This window comes from Centruroides vittatus, unplaced genomic scaffold (assembly GCF_030686945.1).
Source record: "Centruroides vittatus isolate TY-2023 unplaced genomic scaffold, ASM3068694v2 contig_349, whole genome shotgun sequence".
Lineage (NCBI taxonomy): Eukaryota > Metazoa > Arthropoda > Arachnida > Scorpiones > Buthidae > Centruroides > Centruroides vittatus.
Genome location: NW_027122172.1, coordinates 3,180,510 through 3,196,600, shown reverse-complemented (window position 1 = coordinate 3,196,600; position 16,091 = coordinate 3,180,510). Strand labels below are relative to the sequence as shown.

The 16,091-nt window shown below is 32.0% G+C and overlaps 1 protein-coding gene across 3 annotated transcripts in view; it reads right to left on the bottom strand.

Annotated features, from left to right (window-relative positions):
- Mvl (Malvolio) overlaps nt 1-16,091 on the bottom strand; it is a 60,785-nt gene that overhangs the window by 29,761 nt on the left and 14,933 nt on the right. For all 3 annotated transcript variants that reach the window (XM_067269341.1, XM_067269343.1, XM_067269342.1), the window contains 7 exons: nt 16,002-16,042; nt 11,207-11,331; nt 8,685-8,807; nt 8,378-8,604; nt 2,798-2,936; nt 2,537-2,692; nt 2,081-2,239 (listed from right to left, as the gene is read on the bottom strand). In XM_067269341.1, the coding sequence (XP_067125442.1) occupies nt 2,081-2,239; nt 2,537-2,692; nt 2,798-2,936; nt 8,378-8,604; nt 8,685-8,807; nt 11,207-11,331; nt 16,002-16,041 (969 nt within the window). In that variant the 5' untranslated portion in view covers nt 16,042. The remainder of the gene's footprint in view (nt 1-2,080; nt 2,240-2,536; nt 2,693-2,797; nt 2,937-8,377; nt 8,605-8,684; nt 8,808-11,206; nt 11,332-16,001; nt 16,043-16,091) is intronic.

The following is a 16,091-nucleotide window of genomic DNA, read 5'->3' as shown; positions in this document are numbered from 1 at the left end:
GGAACAAATGGGGCTACGATAGTAAGGCATGCAGGTTACTCTACACGGCGGTAATTGAACCAATGATCACCTATGGATGTGAGATCTGGGGGGAAGCGGTTACAAAAACACGCATTAAAAGGAAACTCCTTTCAGCACAAAGGAAGTCTGCAATTTCGATTACAAAATCTTACAGGACAGCCCCTACTGACTCCACCCTTGTCATTGCAAACCTCCCACCAATTGACCTCATCATTATAGGAAAGGTCTGGCAATTTCTACAACTAAAACTATCATCGGGACGCATCAATAGGGAAACATACAACAGAGAAACAGAAAAAATAGGGGTCAAAGAAGAAGCAAAAAATACAGCTGACCACATACAGAAGTACAAACTGGATAAGGAACCGCAGGACTACGCATACCATCCTAGCTTCACGATCGATGAACACATCAATTTGAATGAAAGCGCTATAGTAAACGGACTATGTATCTTTACAGACGGATCAAAGTCAGGAGCGGGAGTGGGAAGTTCCATAGTCGTGAAAAACAAAGACAAAAACATCTACCAGGCTAGATATAAACTTCAGAACCACTGCACAGCAAATCAAGCAGAATCATATGCAATCTACAGGGCTCTCAATTGGATAAATGAGAACAGACAACACCATAAATTCAATCGGGTAACGATCTACAGCGATAGCAGAGTGGCATTGCATCAGATTAAAAACATGAACATCAAGCTGATTGCGGTTAGAGAGAGCATTAACATACTTAAACACCTAAGAAGTAAAATTAAAATTAATCTAAATTGGATAAAAGGGCACGCGGGTACTCAAGGTAACGAGAGGGCGGATCTTTTGGCTCGCTCGGCTCCGAATTGGACAAATAACTACAATTATAGTTACACTCCCATAACTTGGTTAAAAAAGAATATCAAGGAATTCATCTGGCAAAGGTGGCAGAAGAGATGGGATGAGGGCACGACTGGAAGGATAACACACGAATACATTCCAGACGTCAAGCAACGTAATAAATTCGGACATTTAATACCCAACTTCAACATAACCCAACTGTTGACGGGACATGGGAACTTTCGGAATTACCTCAGGAGGTTTATTAAAAAGACAGATGGTATGTGCCAATGCCCTCTGCAAGAAGCAGACACGCCACAACATATCATTTATCTCTGTCCAAACTTTAAGAACCAAAGGAAAATTCTGAGAGAAAAGGTAAATGATGAAGGTGAACTTTGGCCATGCGAACTGAAGAAGTTTATTAATAACAAGAAAATATACTGCAGCCTTTAAAGAGTTCGCAAAAAGTATCAACATCCTAAACTGAATTCTCCTACTTAGTGGTAATAACAATATAGTCAGTCGATTTACGTTGCACTTACGGAAGTTTGGTATTAACTACGTTAATAGCCTTTAGTTGTACATATGTAAATAGTCACGCCTTGTTCACTCCACGCGCTTAAATATGTATCTCAACAATTTCTATGTTCCTCGTTCTATTGTTATGTAGTATTACCTAGCACTGTAAATACGATGTAAACGCCATGGGACTCCATGGAACTCACCTTAACTCTTCAACCTTTCCTCCTTTTTTCCTCTTCTTGTTTCTGGGCTATACCTACGAGTGAGACCCATAAATAAATTTCTGGACGTATATTTTAATATATTAAAAAAAAAAAAAACAAAACCACTGAGAAATGTTCCGTGTGTTTAACAAGGTTCGGAAAACTGAAAATTTTAACAACGGGTTCGACCGAACCTGTGCAAACCCGCTGAATATCACCACTGCCTGTATATAAAATCAATTAGTGACTTTTTACTTGGTGAGGGCTCTCAATCTGTTTTGTTAAATTTATACACTTGTCATTTATTCAATAGTTTGACGAGTGCTTTTGTGCCGAAACGTAATGAATTTTTAAAAATATTTCTGATGTTGTTGTAGGTCTTTTGGTGAAAAGAAGAAAAAAAAGAGACAATTGTTATTAAACATAAATATTTAAATTAAATTATATTTCTACTTTAAACTTTTTAAAAATTTTACATTTAAAAACATATTTTAATTAAAAAGAGTTTTAGAAACTTACAACATCTCCTTCTGTTTTGTTATAAAGGCCATGTGCAAATACTCCGACGACAAAAATATTTATAATGAGAGACACAAACAACGCAATTGCAGATTCAATAAAAAAATATAAATTTGCTTCTTTAACAGCTTCCTTATTTTTACGATTTACTTCCCTAGACTAAGCAATCAATAAAATTTTTATTATTAAATAAATGAATAAAACTCCAATTTTTAAACTAATAAATTAAAACTCTGCTTTATTGAAAGTTGGTCCGAAAGTCTCAAGTACTTTCGGGTTGACAGGAATACAAAATCTTCTGTGTACCAGTTGATGAGTTGAAGAGTTTAGTTACCCAAAACCACTTGAAAAATTGTCATTAGTGTAAGGCAGTGAGATCCAACAAAGCAGATTTTTAAATTATTAGAATTATTAATTTAGATTAAATGACCTATTTATTTTAAGTCTAAATCTCACCTTAACAAGAGCAGAATGTAAGTATAAGTTGTGTGGCATAATTACAGCACCAATAATACCAACAGCCTGTAAAAGTGCATCCCCCGAACACTCGCTACACCAGGGTACAAAGAGTCCCTTTACGACTCGACCTTGATCGGGAGCCACATTTACATACTTTAAAGCAAAAATAAATAAATAGTAAAATTACAATAATAATAAATAACAAATAATAATTTAATAAGAAAATTTAAATAAAGTCAAAATTTAACACACGCATACCTCAAATCCAAATGTAATAGCCATAACCATTATAAGAAATGCAAAAAATGCTTCTAATTTTCGTAATCCATACTTATCAAGTAAAAGAAAAGTAAATGTGTCGGCAATTGTGATTAAAACACCAGCATAGAGAGGAATTCTATACAAAATAAAAAATAAAACCAAACGTTATTAAAACTTACTTATAAAAGAAGTGATGGGTTAATATTACCTATGGTTCCAAGATGGTGGCTCGTCTGATTCCAGCAAGGAAACAGTGGGGATGCACATTCTAACCTAACCGAACCTATTCTAATAATTTTGTTGGTAATAATTATGGTAATTTATTAGAATAGGTTAGGTTAAGTTAGAATGTGTGTTCCCACTGTTTCCCCTCTTCTATTTGCTGGCATCAGAGACGAGCTGCCATCTTGAAACCATAGGTAACATTAATCGAAGTGATGTATTTATAACTTAATTAAAATTTTTGATAATCTCATTATAAAATGAAAATGATATACAGTAGTTAAAAGTGAATTACGTACAGAATGACAAAAGAATATTAAAGAAATCTGTAGAAGTATTCTCTACATGAAAGATAAAATAATTTTCTACTGATGACTTAAGCTTCCATTTATAAAATTTTTCAAACTAGTCATAAACTTCAGAATTTGAACAGATACTTTATTGACTTCTTTTTACATTTTCAACATCAAAATACATTTTTGGTCTGTTTGATCTTTTTGGTCACTTTTATATAAGATTGACTGTTATGTCTGTTTATTTCTGGATGCCTTCTGCTTTTCTCACAGGATTTATTAACTTCACTCTATATTGTGTCACTGACAGATTAAAATTGATTCTGGTTTAAAATGTTTGATAAACAAACGTTTAAACTGTCATCAGAAAATTATTGAAAAACCAGAATCTAAATCACAGGTTAAACATAAAACTGGAATTGATACAATAATAACTTACATCAACTTTGCACATGTTTCCGGCAGCACTAAGATTATTTAAAATATACAGTGCAAACATTTTGGCTTCTTTTAGTGGCCAGCCTCAGGCTTCTACTAAACATTTACACTGCAAGCCAAATTTGTTCTTTTTATGTCATTAGTTTCAAACAACATCTTACATAGAACTAAACATTCAAATGTTAACACCAACACTATTTAACCAAGTAAATAAAATTGTATTATGAAGTATTGGGTTGTTTGGAAAGTAATTTCGTTTTTTTATTACTAGAGGAATTAGATGTATTTTTACCAGCCAATTTTATTTTAAATCACATTTTCATTATATACTTCAACAGGTGACATTTTAAGGCTTATTTGTAAAAAATTTCGTTTGATTCTGTACAATTGTTTTTTTTCAGTGTCCCATCAAATTTGGAAAATCGAAAGCATCATTTTCGGCATTTTTTGCCTTTTTATAACTAAAAAATCAAAATGCTGTTCAAACAAGAAAAAAATTGTGGTACATGTTCGGAGAAGATGTGTTGAGAGAAAGACAGTGCCAAAACTGGTTTACAAAATTGCATTCTGGCAATTTTAATATCGAAGATACACCACGTTCTGGATGGCCATTCGAAGCCAACGAAAACAAAATAAAGGTACCGATCGAAGCAATCTGCCGTATAACAACACACGAAATCACTAAAAGATTAAATCTGTTAAACTGAACCATTTATTATTACTTAAAACGAATTGGTTTCGTTTCAAAGCTCGATATATGAGTTCCGCATGTTATTAACGAGAGATGCTCTCTATGGTGGGATTTTAAAGAAATTTTTTTTTTTTTTGAGGTTTTACCAGACAATTTGACAATTGATTTGAAAGTGTACTGCCGTCGAGTAAACAAATTAAGTAATATCATCAAACAGAAAAGGCCAGAATTGATCAACAAACAAAGTGTACTGTTTTACCATGATAATGCCAAATTTCACACATTATAGCTTAGATGGGATGTGTTATCGCACCAACCATATTTGCCAGATCGGGCACACTCAGATTATTACTTGTTCCGGTCTATGCAAATTTTTTTAACTGTAAGACATTTACTTGAAATGACAATGTCAAAAATCACTTGGATCAGTTTTTTGTAAACAACAAACAAAACTTTTATGAATGTGAAATCATGCTACTACCAGAAACAATAACAACAGGTATTTGACCAAAATGGTCAATATAAAATTCAATAAAATATTTATTTATTATAAGAATATTGCGTTTATTTTTCTATGGAAAAAACGAAATTACTTTCCAAACAACCCAATAGTATAATAATAAAAATAAATATATATAAAAAAAATTCTTGTATAGAAGCATCCCACTACATGGTTTCCTTATTACTGTTTATTAGGTTATCAATAATAGATTTCCAGACTGTAGAAATGAATTTTGGAATCTGTGCCATTCATACATTTTTCATCAAACATTTATAAATTTCTCATGTTTCAAGTATTCTGTCTTTCTCTATCAAAGATTTTTTTAACAATGTCTTGGTTCTACTGGAAATGTGTACAAGGTTGATGTAAGTTATTGTAAACTAGAATCCAAAAACTAATAAAAAAAATTGTAAGAAGCTCTTAAAAATATGTAGATTTAAGAATTGTAACATTGCCAATTCAATCAAAAATTCACAAATTTGTTACCATAAAATGTTTTTCTAGAATGATTTATATCTCGTCGTCGGATTGGAAAGCAAATGTCAAAAAGATATTTACTCTTCGACATCCTATTGGTTTTATGATGCCAACATGCAAAATCCATTTTGATACAAATGAGATAGAAAAACTCTTAAGGTAATCTAAAATAAGCTGCTTTGTAACTTATTGAGATATTTTCCCTAACAGATAATAAAATAACATAAAAATTATTTTTTACCTTTATTCACTTACATTATTATAAAATTTGTTTCAAAATCATTATTATTATTTTTTGGCTTCAAGTTTAAATTATTTCACATTTTTGGGTTAATACCCTAGGTATTACCAGGTATCATTATTATTGGATTCCCTAGGTATACAAAATGACAGCTAGTCTCTGACTCCAGCATACAGAAGTGAGGAAACAGTGGGGATGCACGTTTTCTAAACCTTACCTATTCTAATAATTTAGTTGCTAATAATTATGATAATTTATTAGAATAGGTTAGGTTTAGAAAACGTGCGTCCCTACTGTTTCCTCGCTCTGTATGCTGGAGTTAGAGCCGAGCTGCCATTTTGTTTACCTAGGGTAACATTAACCTCTATTTTATTAGTCTTTTGACAATCGACCTATAGATTTTGAAAATTTTATGAAATATAAATGATTTCTTCAATTGATTTGTTTTACCATATTCTATCTTATATTTGCACAGTTGCACATAGATCAGCTCAAGATTCTTTTAAGCTGATGATGATAACTGATAACAGGAAATGGAATCAGTAAATAAGACCATAGTTAATGGAAATTGTGGTTTTCTTGATTCTGACATTAAAAAGATATATTAAAACAATTAAAAATTGTAAAATTTGAAGATTTATTAATTATAATAACTATTATTATTACATCATACGTTATTCTCTCAGTATCATTTACCTGCTACTTTTTTTATCAACAGATTGCATATAATTGAAGTAAGAAATGCCAGGAATTTAAACTATTATAGTGCAAATAAATAGCAATTAAAAAGGTTAACATTTAAAACACTGGTTAAAACTTATAAAAATTGTATATTATCAGCCATACACATTGAAGCTGATAACATGAAAAGAGCCTATTTGGTTTTATATAAGGGCTTAAAATTTTTTGCTGTTAATTAAAAATTTGCACCATCTATAGGCAAAATAACTTTTTTGCCAATAGATGGTGAAATAACAAAATAAATATAATTCTTACAAAAGAGGATATAATTTTAAAAAGTTTATATTATATTCACTTAATTACTGTGACAATGAAATAGACGTGCTGTATCATTAATGAGACATGTAGCATATAGCACTTGCCTGCCTGGAATCAAAAGTGCTTAAGCCTGTGAATAGTCTATACATATTAAATTTTTCACATCTAACAACTTGTGTTTTTTAATTTCTGGACGGTACTTTCTTAATTCTAAAAAGTGTCCTTCAGTAGCCGAGTGGATAAAACCACCAAACATTGGTATTTAGTTAGTTGTGGGTCCGGGCATGGCTAATGGGCTGGCCATGTGGAGTTTTCGTTGGTTTTCTTCATGTTGGTAACACCTAAATTGAGTCCAGCTTCCCATAAGTCTTTCCAGGATGCAATCTCCTTGGCAGATCACTCACATGTTGCATTGCTATAACTAAATAAACCAAACCAATTCTAACGAGCAATTATTTATTGTGACATTGTCACAATGCCAAGCTGCACCTTTTTATCACAATATTCTCAATTCTTTTAGTTCACACCATACTTTGTCGGTCATCTATTTAACTCTGTTCGGGGTAAAATTTTGAATTGAGGTAACATGACTTCAGGTCCAGACTGGAAGTTTGTATATAGTTAATCTGGGCCTCCTGCGCCTAAGCTATTCTCACAGTTTTACAAGACTTTTTTTATTTAAGCAAGTTTTATATGAAGTCTTTTGGACATTAATAAGGTTAGCAACTTCGATTACATGCAGGGCAATCACAACCTATCCAACATAGATCACTTTTCAAATATTAATAGTAGACCAGTATTAATTAGTATTCATTGACTATCCTCTTTTCCAAGAGGAGGTCAACTACTACTTTTGGTTGAATTTACTTCAATCCCCTTTCACAACAGCCCCTTCTTTCTATCAACCAGCAGTATGGTGACATTTGAATAGGAACATTACGTAATATAAGGTTATCATCAAGCGCAAAATAAGTTTTAAGTAGTTTTGCAAGGTGCCGAGTTTAAATATTTGGTTCATTTTTTGTGAAATTTGATTTGTTGGCAGATTATCACTTATATTTGACTGTGAATGGTACAGTACGTTAACATTAGGAAAAAATATGATATCTTATTTTCATTTTAATGTTTGTTATGTTGTAGTGTTTGATTTATATAACTACAAAGATTATCTTACATAAGGGTTTATCACATCGAGTGACCAATCTAACACATTTTAAAAATTCTTAATTCATCTATTGTACACAATTTAAAGAATTTTTAAGATGTGTTAGATTGGTCATTCGATGTGATAAACTCATATCATCGGATAGTCCATACCAAATTTCAAATTGACTTTTAAACACAAAGAACCGACAAGTTATCTACACAAAATTATGGTATAAAATAATGACAATTATCAAAGATATTTTTAAGATAGAAAGTCATGTTTTAAGATTAGTTAGAAATATGTTTATTCAAATATTTCAAGTTGTTTCATAAGCTGCTTGTTTGATTACACAACTTTGCTGGATCACTGTTTTCTTGAATTTACATTACACAACCTAGTTTTGTATTTATTTTTGTTATCTCATTTTATCAGTTTTTAGAAAAATTTTGTTTTACATGTACTATGAAAGAGAAAAATTAAATTAATACAAAGAAATAATAACAAAATTAACTTTAAATCATAATGGTGATAAATTTTATTATTGAAATGGTATGTTTTAATATTTACCTTCCACTGCTGAGTAGAAAAAAAGCTATAGCTGTACCAATTACTTCTTGCATGTCAGATCCAATGATTGCTATTTCTATCATAATCCAAAGCAAATAGCGAGGTACTGGATGAAAACGTCGTTGACATACTTCTGCTAAATGAAGACCTGTAACTACTCCAATTCTGGCTGCTAACCTTTGTAAAAGTAAACCGAAAATTGTAGCCCACATTAGCAGCCATAACAACTAAAATAAAGAAATAAAAATATTTATAAAGTAAATATATATAGAATTTTAATTCACAGTATACAATAGTTGCTATTTACTTTATATCCTGCTAAGGTTCCAGATTGTAGATCTGATTCAATATTACCAGGATCAAGATAAGCTATACTCATAAGAAAACCTGGACCAGTAAAAGCCCAGAGCTTTCTAAAACTGAAAGCATACTGAAAAAAATTTATTGAATTAATTAGATATTTATAATAATATATTAAGAAATAAAAAACACATTAATTATTTCAATAGCATTTATACTTTAATAAATACAAGCAATTTCTGACTTATACAGTTTAGTTGCTGGAGACTTTGTATAAACTGAAGTTTGATGATGCAGTTTTAAAATATCAAAGCTAATATCGTGAAGTGTTGCAGTCGTAAACTAACTCTTGTAAATATATAATGGTCGTGAACTATTTCTTGTAAATATATAATAGTCGCAGACTACTTACTGTAAAGTGGTAAAAGGCTGGAGCGATAGTGTAGGAAGATTGTAAGAGACAAAGGAACAACACTTCTGGACTAGATGTCTCGGCGATCAGATGTATACAGCTACGCTCCACGTTTTTCTTGTACTACTGCTCATCACAAAAAAGTTATATTTAAATTGGAGTCAGACACTTATTTTTACCAATTAATAAAGGTTATGTTTTATGTTGCTACGACATGTCAATTAATCATTATACCGGCCAGTTGGGAACAACCCAAAAACAGTATAATTTTGAAACAATAACATAAAAGTAATTTATCTAAATTTTAAATCTAATTTCATTTGTATTATTTCATTCAGCAAGAACAATATTCATTTGTACAATTTTACCTATATGATATTTTGTTTAATACCTTACTTCTATTAAGATATACAGCGCAATCTCAGAAATCTTGCACCTCCAGTAAACTAGAACCAGTCTCTTGCCTTGCTGTCTGTAGAAAGAAAGGCAAGCAACATAACTGAAGGTATTTGTGTTGTATTTAATTGCACATACATTACGATTACATATGTTGGATAGGCTTTTAGAAAAAGCCATAGAAAGTTGTTTTCAATGAAAACAATCAACAGTTTGTGAGAGAAAGTGACATGTAAAGAAGTATAGAGTATGTAGTGTATATCAAAAATAAATGTATGCATGAACTTTATTATAAAAAACATCCAAGTAAGCAGAAAAAATGCATATTTATTTTATCACAGTTACAGTCTATGTATTTCTGGTAGTTATTTTTGATAATTCAGTCATAATATTGACATATGAATCAGATTGCAGAGATTGCACTGTATTTTACATCTGCTAATTGAGAAATGTTTGGTAAAAAATTTTTCCTTCCAATTTTTTCATGTTATCTAAATGTGTTTTTGGTATGTATTTTGGAGTGTCTAGAACAAATTGTGAGAGTTCGAATTCACTGGCGAAATAAAAATGTAAATTAGTCATTATCTTGACATCAATAACCAAATTCCAAACCAAAAACTGACCCGTCTTAGGGGATTGACCGTACCTACCCCTTCCCCTCGAAACTCGAAACTAAGTCACACTCGGAACTAAAGACAAAATTCGCTTATTGGCGAGAAAATTAACGAGGGGACGAAATAAAAAGGAGGGGAGCAAGAGCAGAGGGGTCATCGTTCGTAGCTCCCGCCTCTAGCCGGACTCGAAGCCTCTCCGCCAAATTTCTACGCCACTACGGATTTTGTATTGACTCTGTCATCCGACTCCGATACTTGTTGAGGTATGACGACCACTTATTTGTAAACTTTCTCTCGGGTTCAAACTTTCCTATGTTAGTATATAATATCTCTGTCAATGTTATTCGATGTAACTGTTCTTTAGTGTTTCGTAATAAATTCTGTTTGTTATTGTCACTGGTGTCATTTATTCGAATCTCGCCTCTGTCTTATCAACGATCCCCTCTCTCCTCCTCCACTCGACCTGACAAGTAATTAGTTCCAGACTGGACAAGCCATCCTCGACAGTGGGCAGGTCTTAACCGACCAGTGAACCAAGATAAAGGAGGCCGACTCTGTCCGACCTCCCGGTGATCCCACAAAATTAATTAGATTTACATTTATTCATACGGAAATAATTGTTTCGGTTTTTGTCGGTTTCGGATTTCACCGATTGTTTTATCAACGAAAACCGAGGTATCACCGTATAGTAATGGACATTGCATAAGTTCGGCAACACAGAAAATCTATGGAAACAGAAAAAACATGAAGGAAAGAAATTAAAATGAATATTTCTTGTAAGCACAGTTGGAGTAATGGTTATATATATATATATTATATAAAACATCCATTCATATATAGCACCCATTTTAAAATATTAAATGTGCCTTTGATCCTTAGGAATTTCTATCCATGAATAGTTTGACTTCAACCTGTTCCTCACTACCAAGTTGTCCCAGTTGGACTTATTTTTCATTCCTGTCAAAAGTGAACATGATAGGAATGAAAAAGGTCTTTGGTTCAGAGCAGAAAAAATTAAAAATACTTTTGGTAAATGCAATAAATATAATACATCCTCAAGAGAAACATAATACACAACAGCATTTAATTTATAATTATTTTACTTACATTTCCATCATCTGGAATCAATATTCTTTCTTGAAAATAAGTGTCATTATCATCGCCTTTTAAATTACTATGCTCGTCAGGTGTTGAATGAATACTTTTATTTTCCTCGATTTCATTAATATCTCCTATTTAAAAAATTTTATATTTTTGGATTTTATATTATAAAAACAAATAAATTATTTTTATTTATTCTGATGAAAATATTAAGATATTTGGAATAATTGCACCACAATTATTTTGTATTCAAATTAATAAGCTATAGTATATAATATAATACAGTTTCATATCAATGAATAGCTAGATCACTAATATCTAGTTTTTTCAATGTACGAAACAAACTATGGTTAATGTTACCCTAGGTGCCAAGATGGCGGCTAGCCTCTGATTCCAGCAAGGAAATAGTGGGATGCACGTTCTAACTTAACCTAACCTATTCTAATGAATTACCATAATTATTAGCAACCAAATTATTAGAATAGGTTAGGTTAGGTTAGAACGTGCATCCCACTGTTTCCTTGCTGGAATCAGAGACGAGCCTCCATCTTGGCACCTAGGGTAACATTAACCCAAACGAATGTTGGTAATAAACTAAAGTAGCCCTCTTGGTGCCCACAAGGTGGAAACAATTAAAAATAAATATATAAAATAAACTCAACTAATTTTATATATATTTACATTCACTATAGAAATTTATACCTGTATGTAATACATAATTTATACACAAATGTAAGTTCAGGTTTTTGTATTTCTTATGTCGTAAAAAACATTTATTTTAATAATTTGTGAGATCCGGAAATTTCCCTGAATGTAAAAATTTTAATAATTGTTCCCTATATTAAATTAAGAATTTTCCTATTATAAACATCCTGTCTAAAAACGGTCCTGGACGAGAAAATATGCGTCCCCGGCCATATCTCAACTATCCTTTGTTCTTAAGCTGTATACAGATCATCTTGCAACCTAAGTTTATAGTTAACATCCGAATTCGTCATATATTTTTGGTCCCGGGAACACCTATGACCCAAATCGCCATCAATTATCAATCACGTGACCACTTTTCCCAGCCTAAAGCTATAAAAGCCACTTCTTTCCCCCCTCAGGGGAGTCTCTTATCTTCTGCCGGACGAACGCCATTGCAGGTCGTCACCGCTCTGGTTCTATAGTCCCAGCGTCACCATGCTCAGTCGCGACTTTATAAAACTGTGCCATTTTCAGATACCGATTTCCACTTTCTGGATATCAAGGGCTGAACTCTATAAGGAAACTAATAATGAGGTATGAACTGAATCTGTAAGCTTTCTCAAACCCTACGCGAATTAGGGAATTTAGTCAGATTTTGTATTTGTGTCTTTTGTTAATTCCAATAAACCTTGTTTTAATTGTTAAATGGTGTCCTCCTTGACTCGAATATCGCTTTCGCCTTATCGTCGACCCCATCTCACCTCCAATCCACTCGCCCGACAAAAAGAGTTCCTACTCTCAGGACCGAAATCGAAACTTTAGCCATCTTGAAAAGTGAAAGGTCAACGACCTGTTGCCAGAATGGGGAGATACAACTTCCTCCTACCTCCCTCGATCTCACAAATTTGTAATGAAAAATTATCACTTATAGATGTCCAACTTCTTTTTGTAATTTTTTTATGTAATGGCTGATGGAGGACTTGCTCTGAAATGCATTCCACAATAAAATATATAAATGAGAAAGAAAAAAATGAGTTTATTTTCCTTTTGATCTGTGTGTCTCCTTGTCTAAGTACAATAAGCCTGATATTAAATAGCAGTCTTGGAATATGATTTTGTATAAAATTTATTTACTGCAAAATTTGTGTGTTAGGGATTATTTACGTTAAAGTTATTTGAATGAATTTATTGTTTCATATAAAAGTTCACTCGACATTTGTATTGTGTTGTCATGATGAAAAACAATTCCTTTCCACGTGAATTTGGGCATTAGTCACATGGTAGAAAGTAGAAAGGAAGACCAGGAAGCGAATTAGGACAGAGACAGGGACAGATGAGTCTAAAGTCCAAGACAAACTGGTTAAAGGTGTCATTAAACAAAATTTGTTTCATCATCATAGGTTCAATCATAAACTGCACAGTCATTAACTCAACGTCACTCTACGTCGGCGTTTCTCAACCTGGGGGTCGCGAGATAATAATGAAATTATTTTATGAGAAAAAATCATTTATTATAAACTTATAAACGTTTTACTTACAATAAGTACACATATAAAGAAAAATTAATGTGATGGTTGCATTTGTTTTTCATTTAAAATTTTCTCCATACGTGGATCAAATTACAAAGAGCACATACACGTCAAGTTGGAATTTGTAAATTGTTCGTGTATGTACACGTCATACATGCGTGTTCATACCCGTTGCTATAAACGCAGCAACATAAAGTAATAGGAATAGTTGTATTACATTTTTTATACTGTCGGTATTTTCTTAATGTATAAAATTAGTGCAATATGATTATATAATATTTAAAACAATTTACATTTATAATTACAGTCAAAATTCAATTAGTAACAGTAAGGCTTACCGTTATTATTCCTTTGGGTGGAGGGTCACAAAATATTAATTTTATTTATACAGGTACTCCTCACTTTACGACCTATCTGCTTAAAGAGTTTCGACCTGCAATTAGGGGAATCCCCATTCTCAGCTTGAGTGTCGGTCGGTGGCGAATGGTGACGTGTACTAAGCATACTATAATAGGCTTGCACTTACTATAATAGTCTTACAGTACTATAATAGGCTAATAGCGTACTATTATAGTCTTTTTATGAATAAATTTGAAGTTTGTTGCATAATTTGTATAATTTTACAACGATCCAATATTCCCAGCGCAAGCTCCTCGCTTATCGACCAATTCGCTTAACGACGTAGTCGTCGGAACGGAACTCAGTCGTAATGTGAGGAGTACCTGTATTTACTATTTGGGGGGTCGTGGAGCTATGAAGGTTGAGAATCGCTGCTCTACATCATACTCTTCAATGGAAAGTAGACAGTCCCTTTGATGACTCTTGGATCAAACATGTTGAATTTTTCAGTGATGATTGAGAGACAGTGATGCCCAGTTAAAAGTTTGCAAGAAAGGAACATGCACTGTATACCACAAACAAGATGTTTTTGCTGTGATCTTTGTCTCATTTCAGCAATGGCTTTGTCATGCTGGGATTACAAAACAAAACTGTTTGATAGATTTTCATAGATGTAAAAATATAAATAGTGTCATTGTTTTTATTAAATTATAAAAGTTATGTATACGTTATGGACAAAGTGATTAATTGGGCATTATTCATAATGACCAAAATGGGCATACAGTATGATAAATATTGATTAATTTATCAAATTGACCGGTCATTATGAATACTGCTATCACCTAGTCGGGCAAGGTGATAATAATAAGTTGAAGAGAGATCATCCGACATACGCTAGCCAATCGGTACTCAGTTGCGTGTGTGTATTGTGTTTAGTACCGAATTTTAAATTTGATTAAAAAAAACTCCACTTATTTCATTTAGAAATATTTCAAAGTACTATTAACTGATATTCTTCCGGTAACTTAGAAGTAACTTTCATTTTTGACTTTCACTTTTTGTATCATTGACAAATACACTGATTTTGTAAAAATTTGATTGTTCTCACCTTTTTCTGCTAATAAATCGCTTAATCGGTTGTTGAAGCGATTATTCATATCATTTAATGTTTCCTCCACAATCATTACTTTTGTCAAAGAAGAAAGATTAACCACTGGTCACAAATTTAAAATTTGGTACTAAATGCAATACGCATGTGCAACTAAGATGTAAGTTCTGATAGGCTAGTGTATGTCTGATGATCACTCCTCAACGTATTATTATCACTTCGCCCGACTAGGTGGTAGCAGTATTCATAATGACCGATCAATTTGATAAATTATTGAAATTTATTACAATGCCCGATTTTGTTGGTCATTATTCATAATGCCCGTATTAATCACTTTGTCTACAAAATATATATTACGATGATGAATCCATTCTCTATTAGGTTTCCGTTTTTGTTTATTTATTAAATTTATGCCAAAAGGAAACAAATGGAAGCAGCTGAAGCTAACATCAACAAACTGTTGTTGCCGATCGTTGCCATTTTACAAACTACCGAGCAACTGTTTATAGAGGATTGGGTGAAATTTTCATTGGTTCATTAAAACTATGTCACGAGTGATATCAAAAGACATGACATTGTCAGATCATTGAGTGAAAACAATAATGTGACCATAACAATTGACAGTTCACTAGTTTGTGCTGGCCTTAAAGTGAGAAAATGACTCTTACATAGATGTTTACTATAAAATGATCAAAATCATCATAGATACATTGATGTGTGGCTTAATGGTGAAATTACGCAGAATAAACAAGTATGGTCTAATAACCACCAGGATAGCCTAATAACGGCTATATTCTGAGCAAGTATAACTAACATATTTATATGCTAAAACAAAAAATATTTTATAAGAAAAGTTAGATTTACCACACAAGAACTGATCATACATATTAGGTTAGAAGTCCATTTGATTTTTTCATGCAAGTACTATTTAAGAAATACAAAAAATTAATCAATTATATATTGTTCATTTTAGTCAATGATCTTTTGCCTTGTTCTCAGTAATTGAAAAATGCTTAAAATTTTAAAACTATCTTAATTAATAATTAAAATGGAAAAGATATATTATTCAAACAATATATAATTTATTATACACTAATTAATTAAATAATTTAAAATTAGCAAAATAAAAAAGAATTACCGTCTTTACTATCATTGTTGACAGAATTTGTATGTTCCATTCTACAAATACAAATTAAAAATGGTTTTATTTAGTTAAAATAGAATTAAA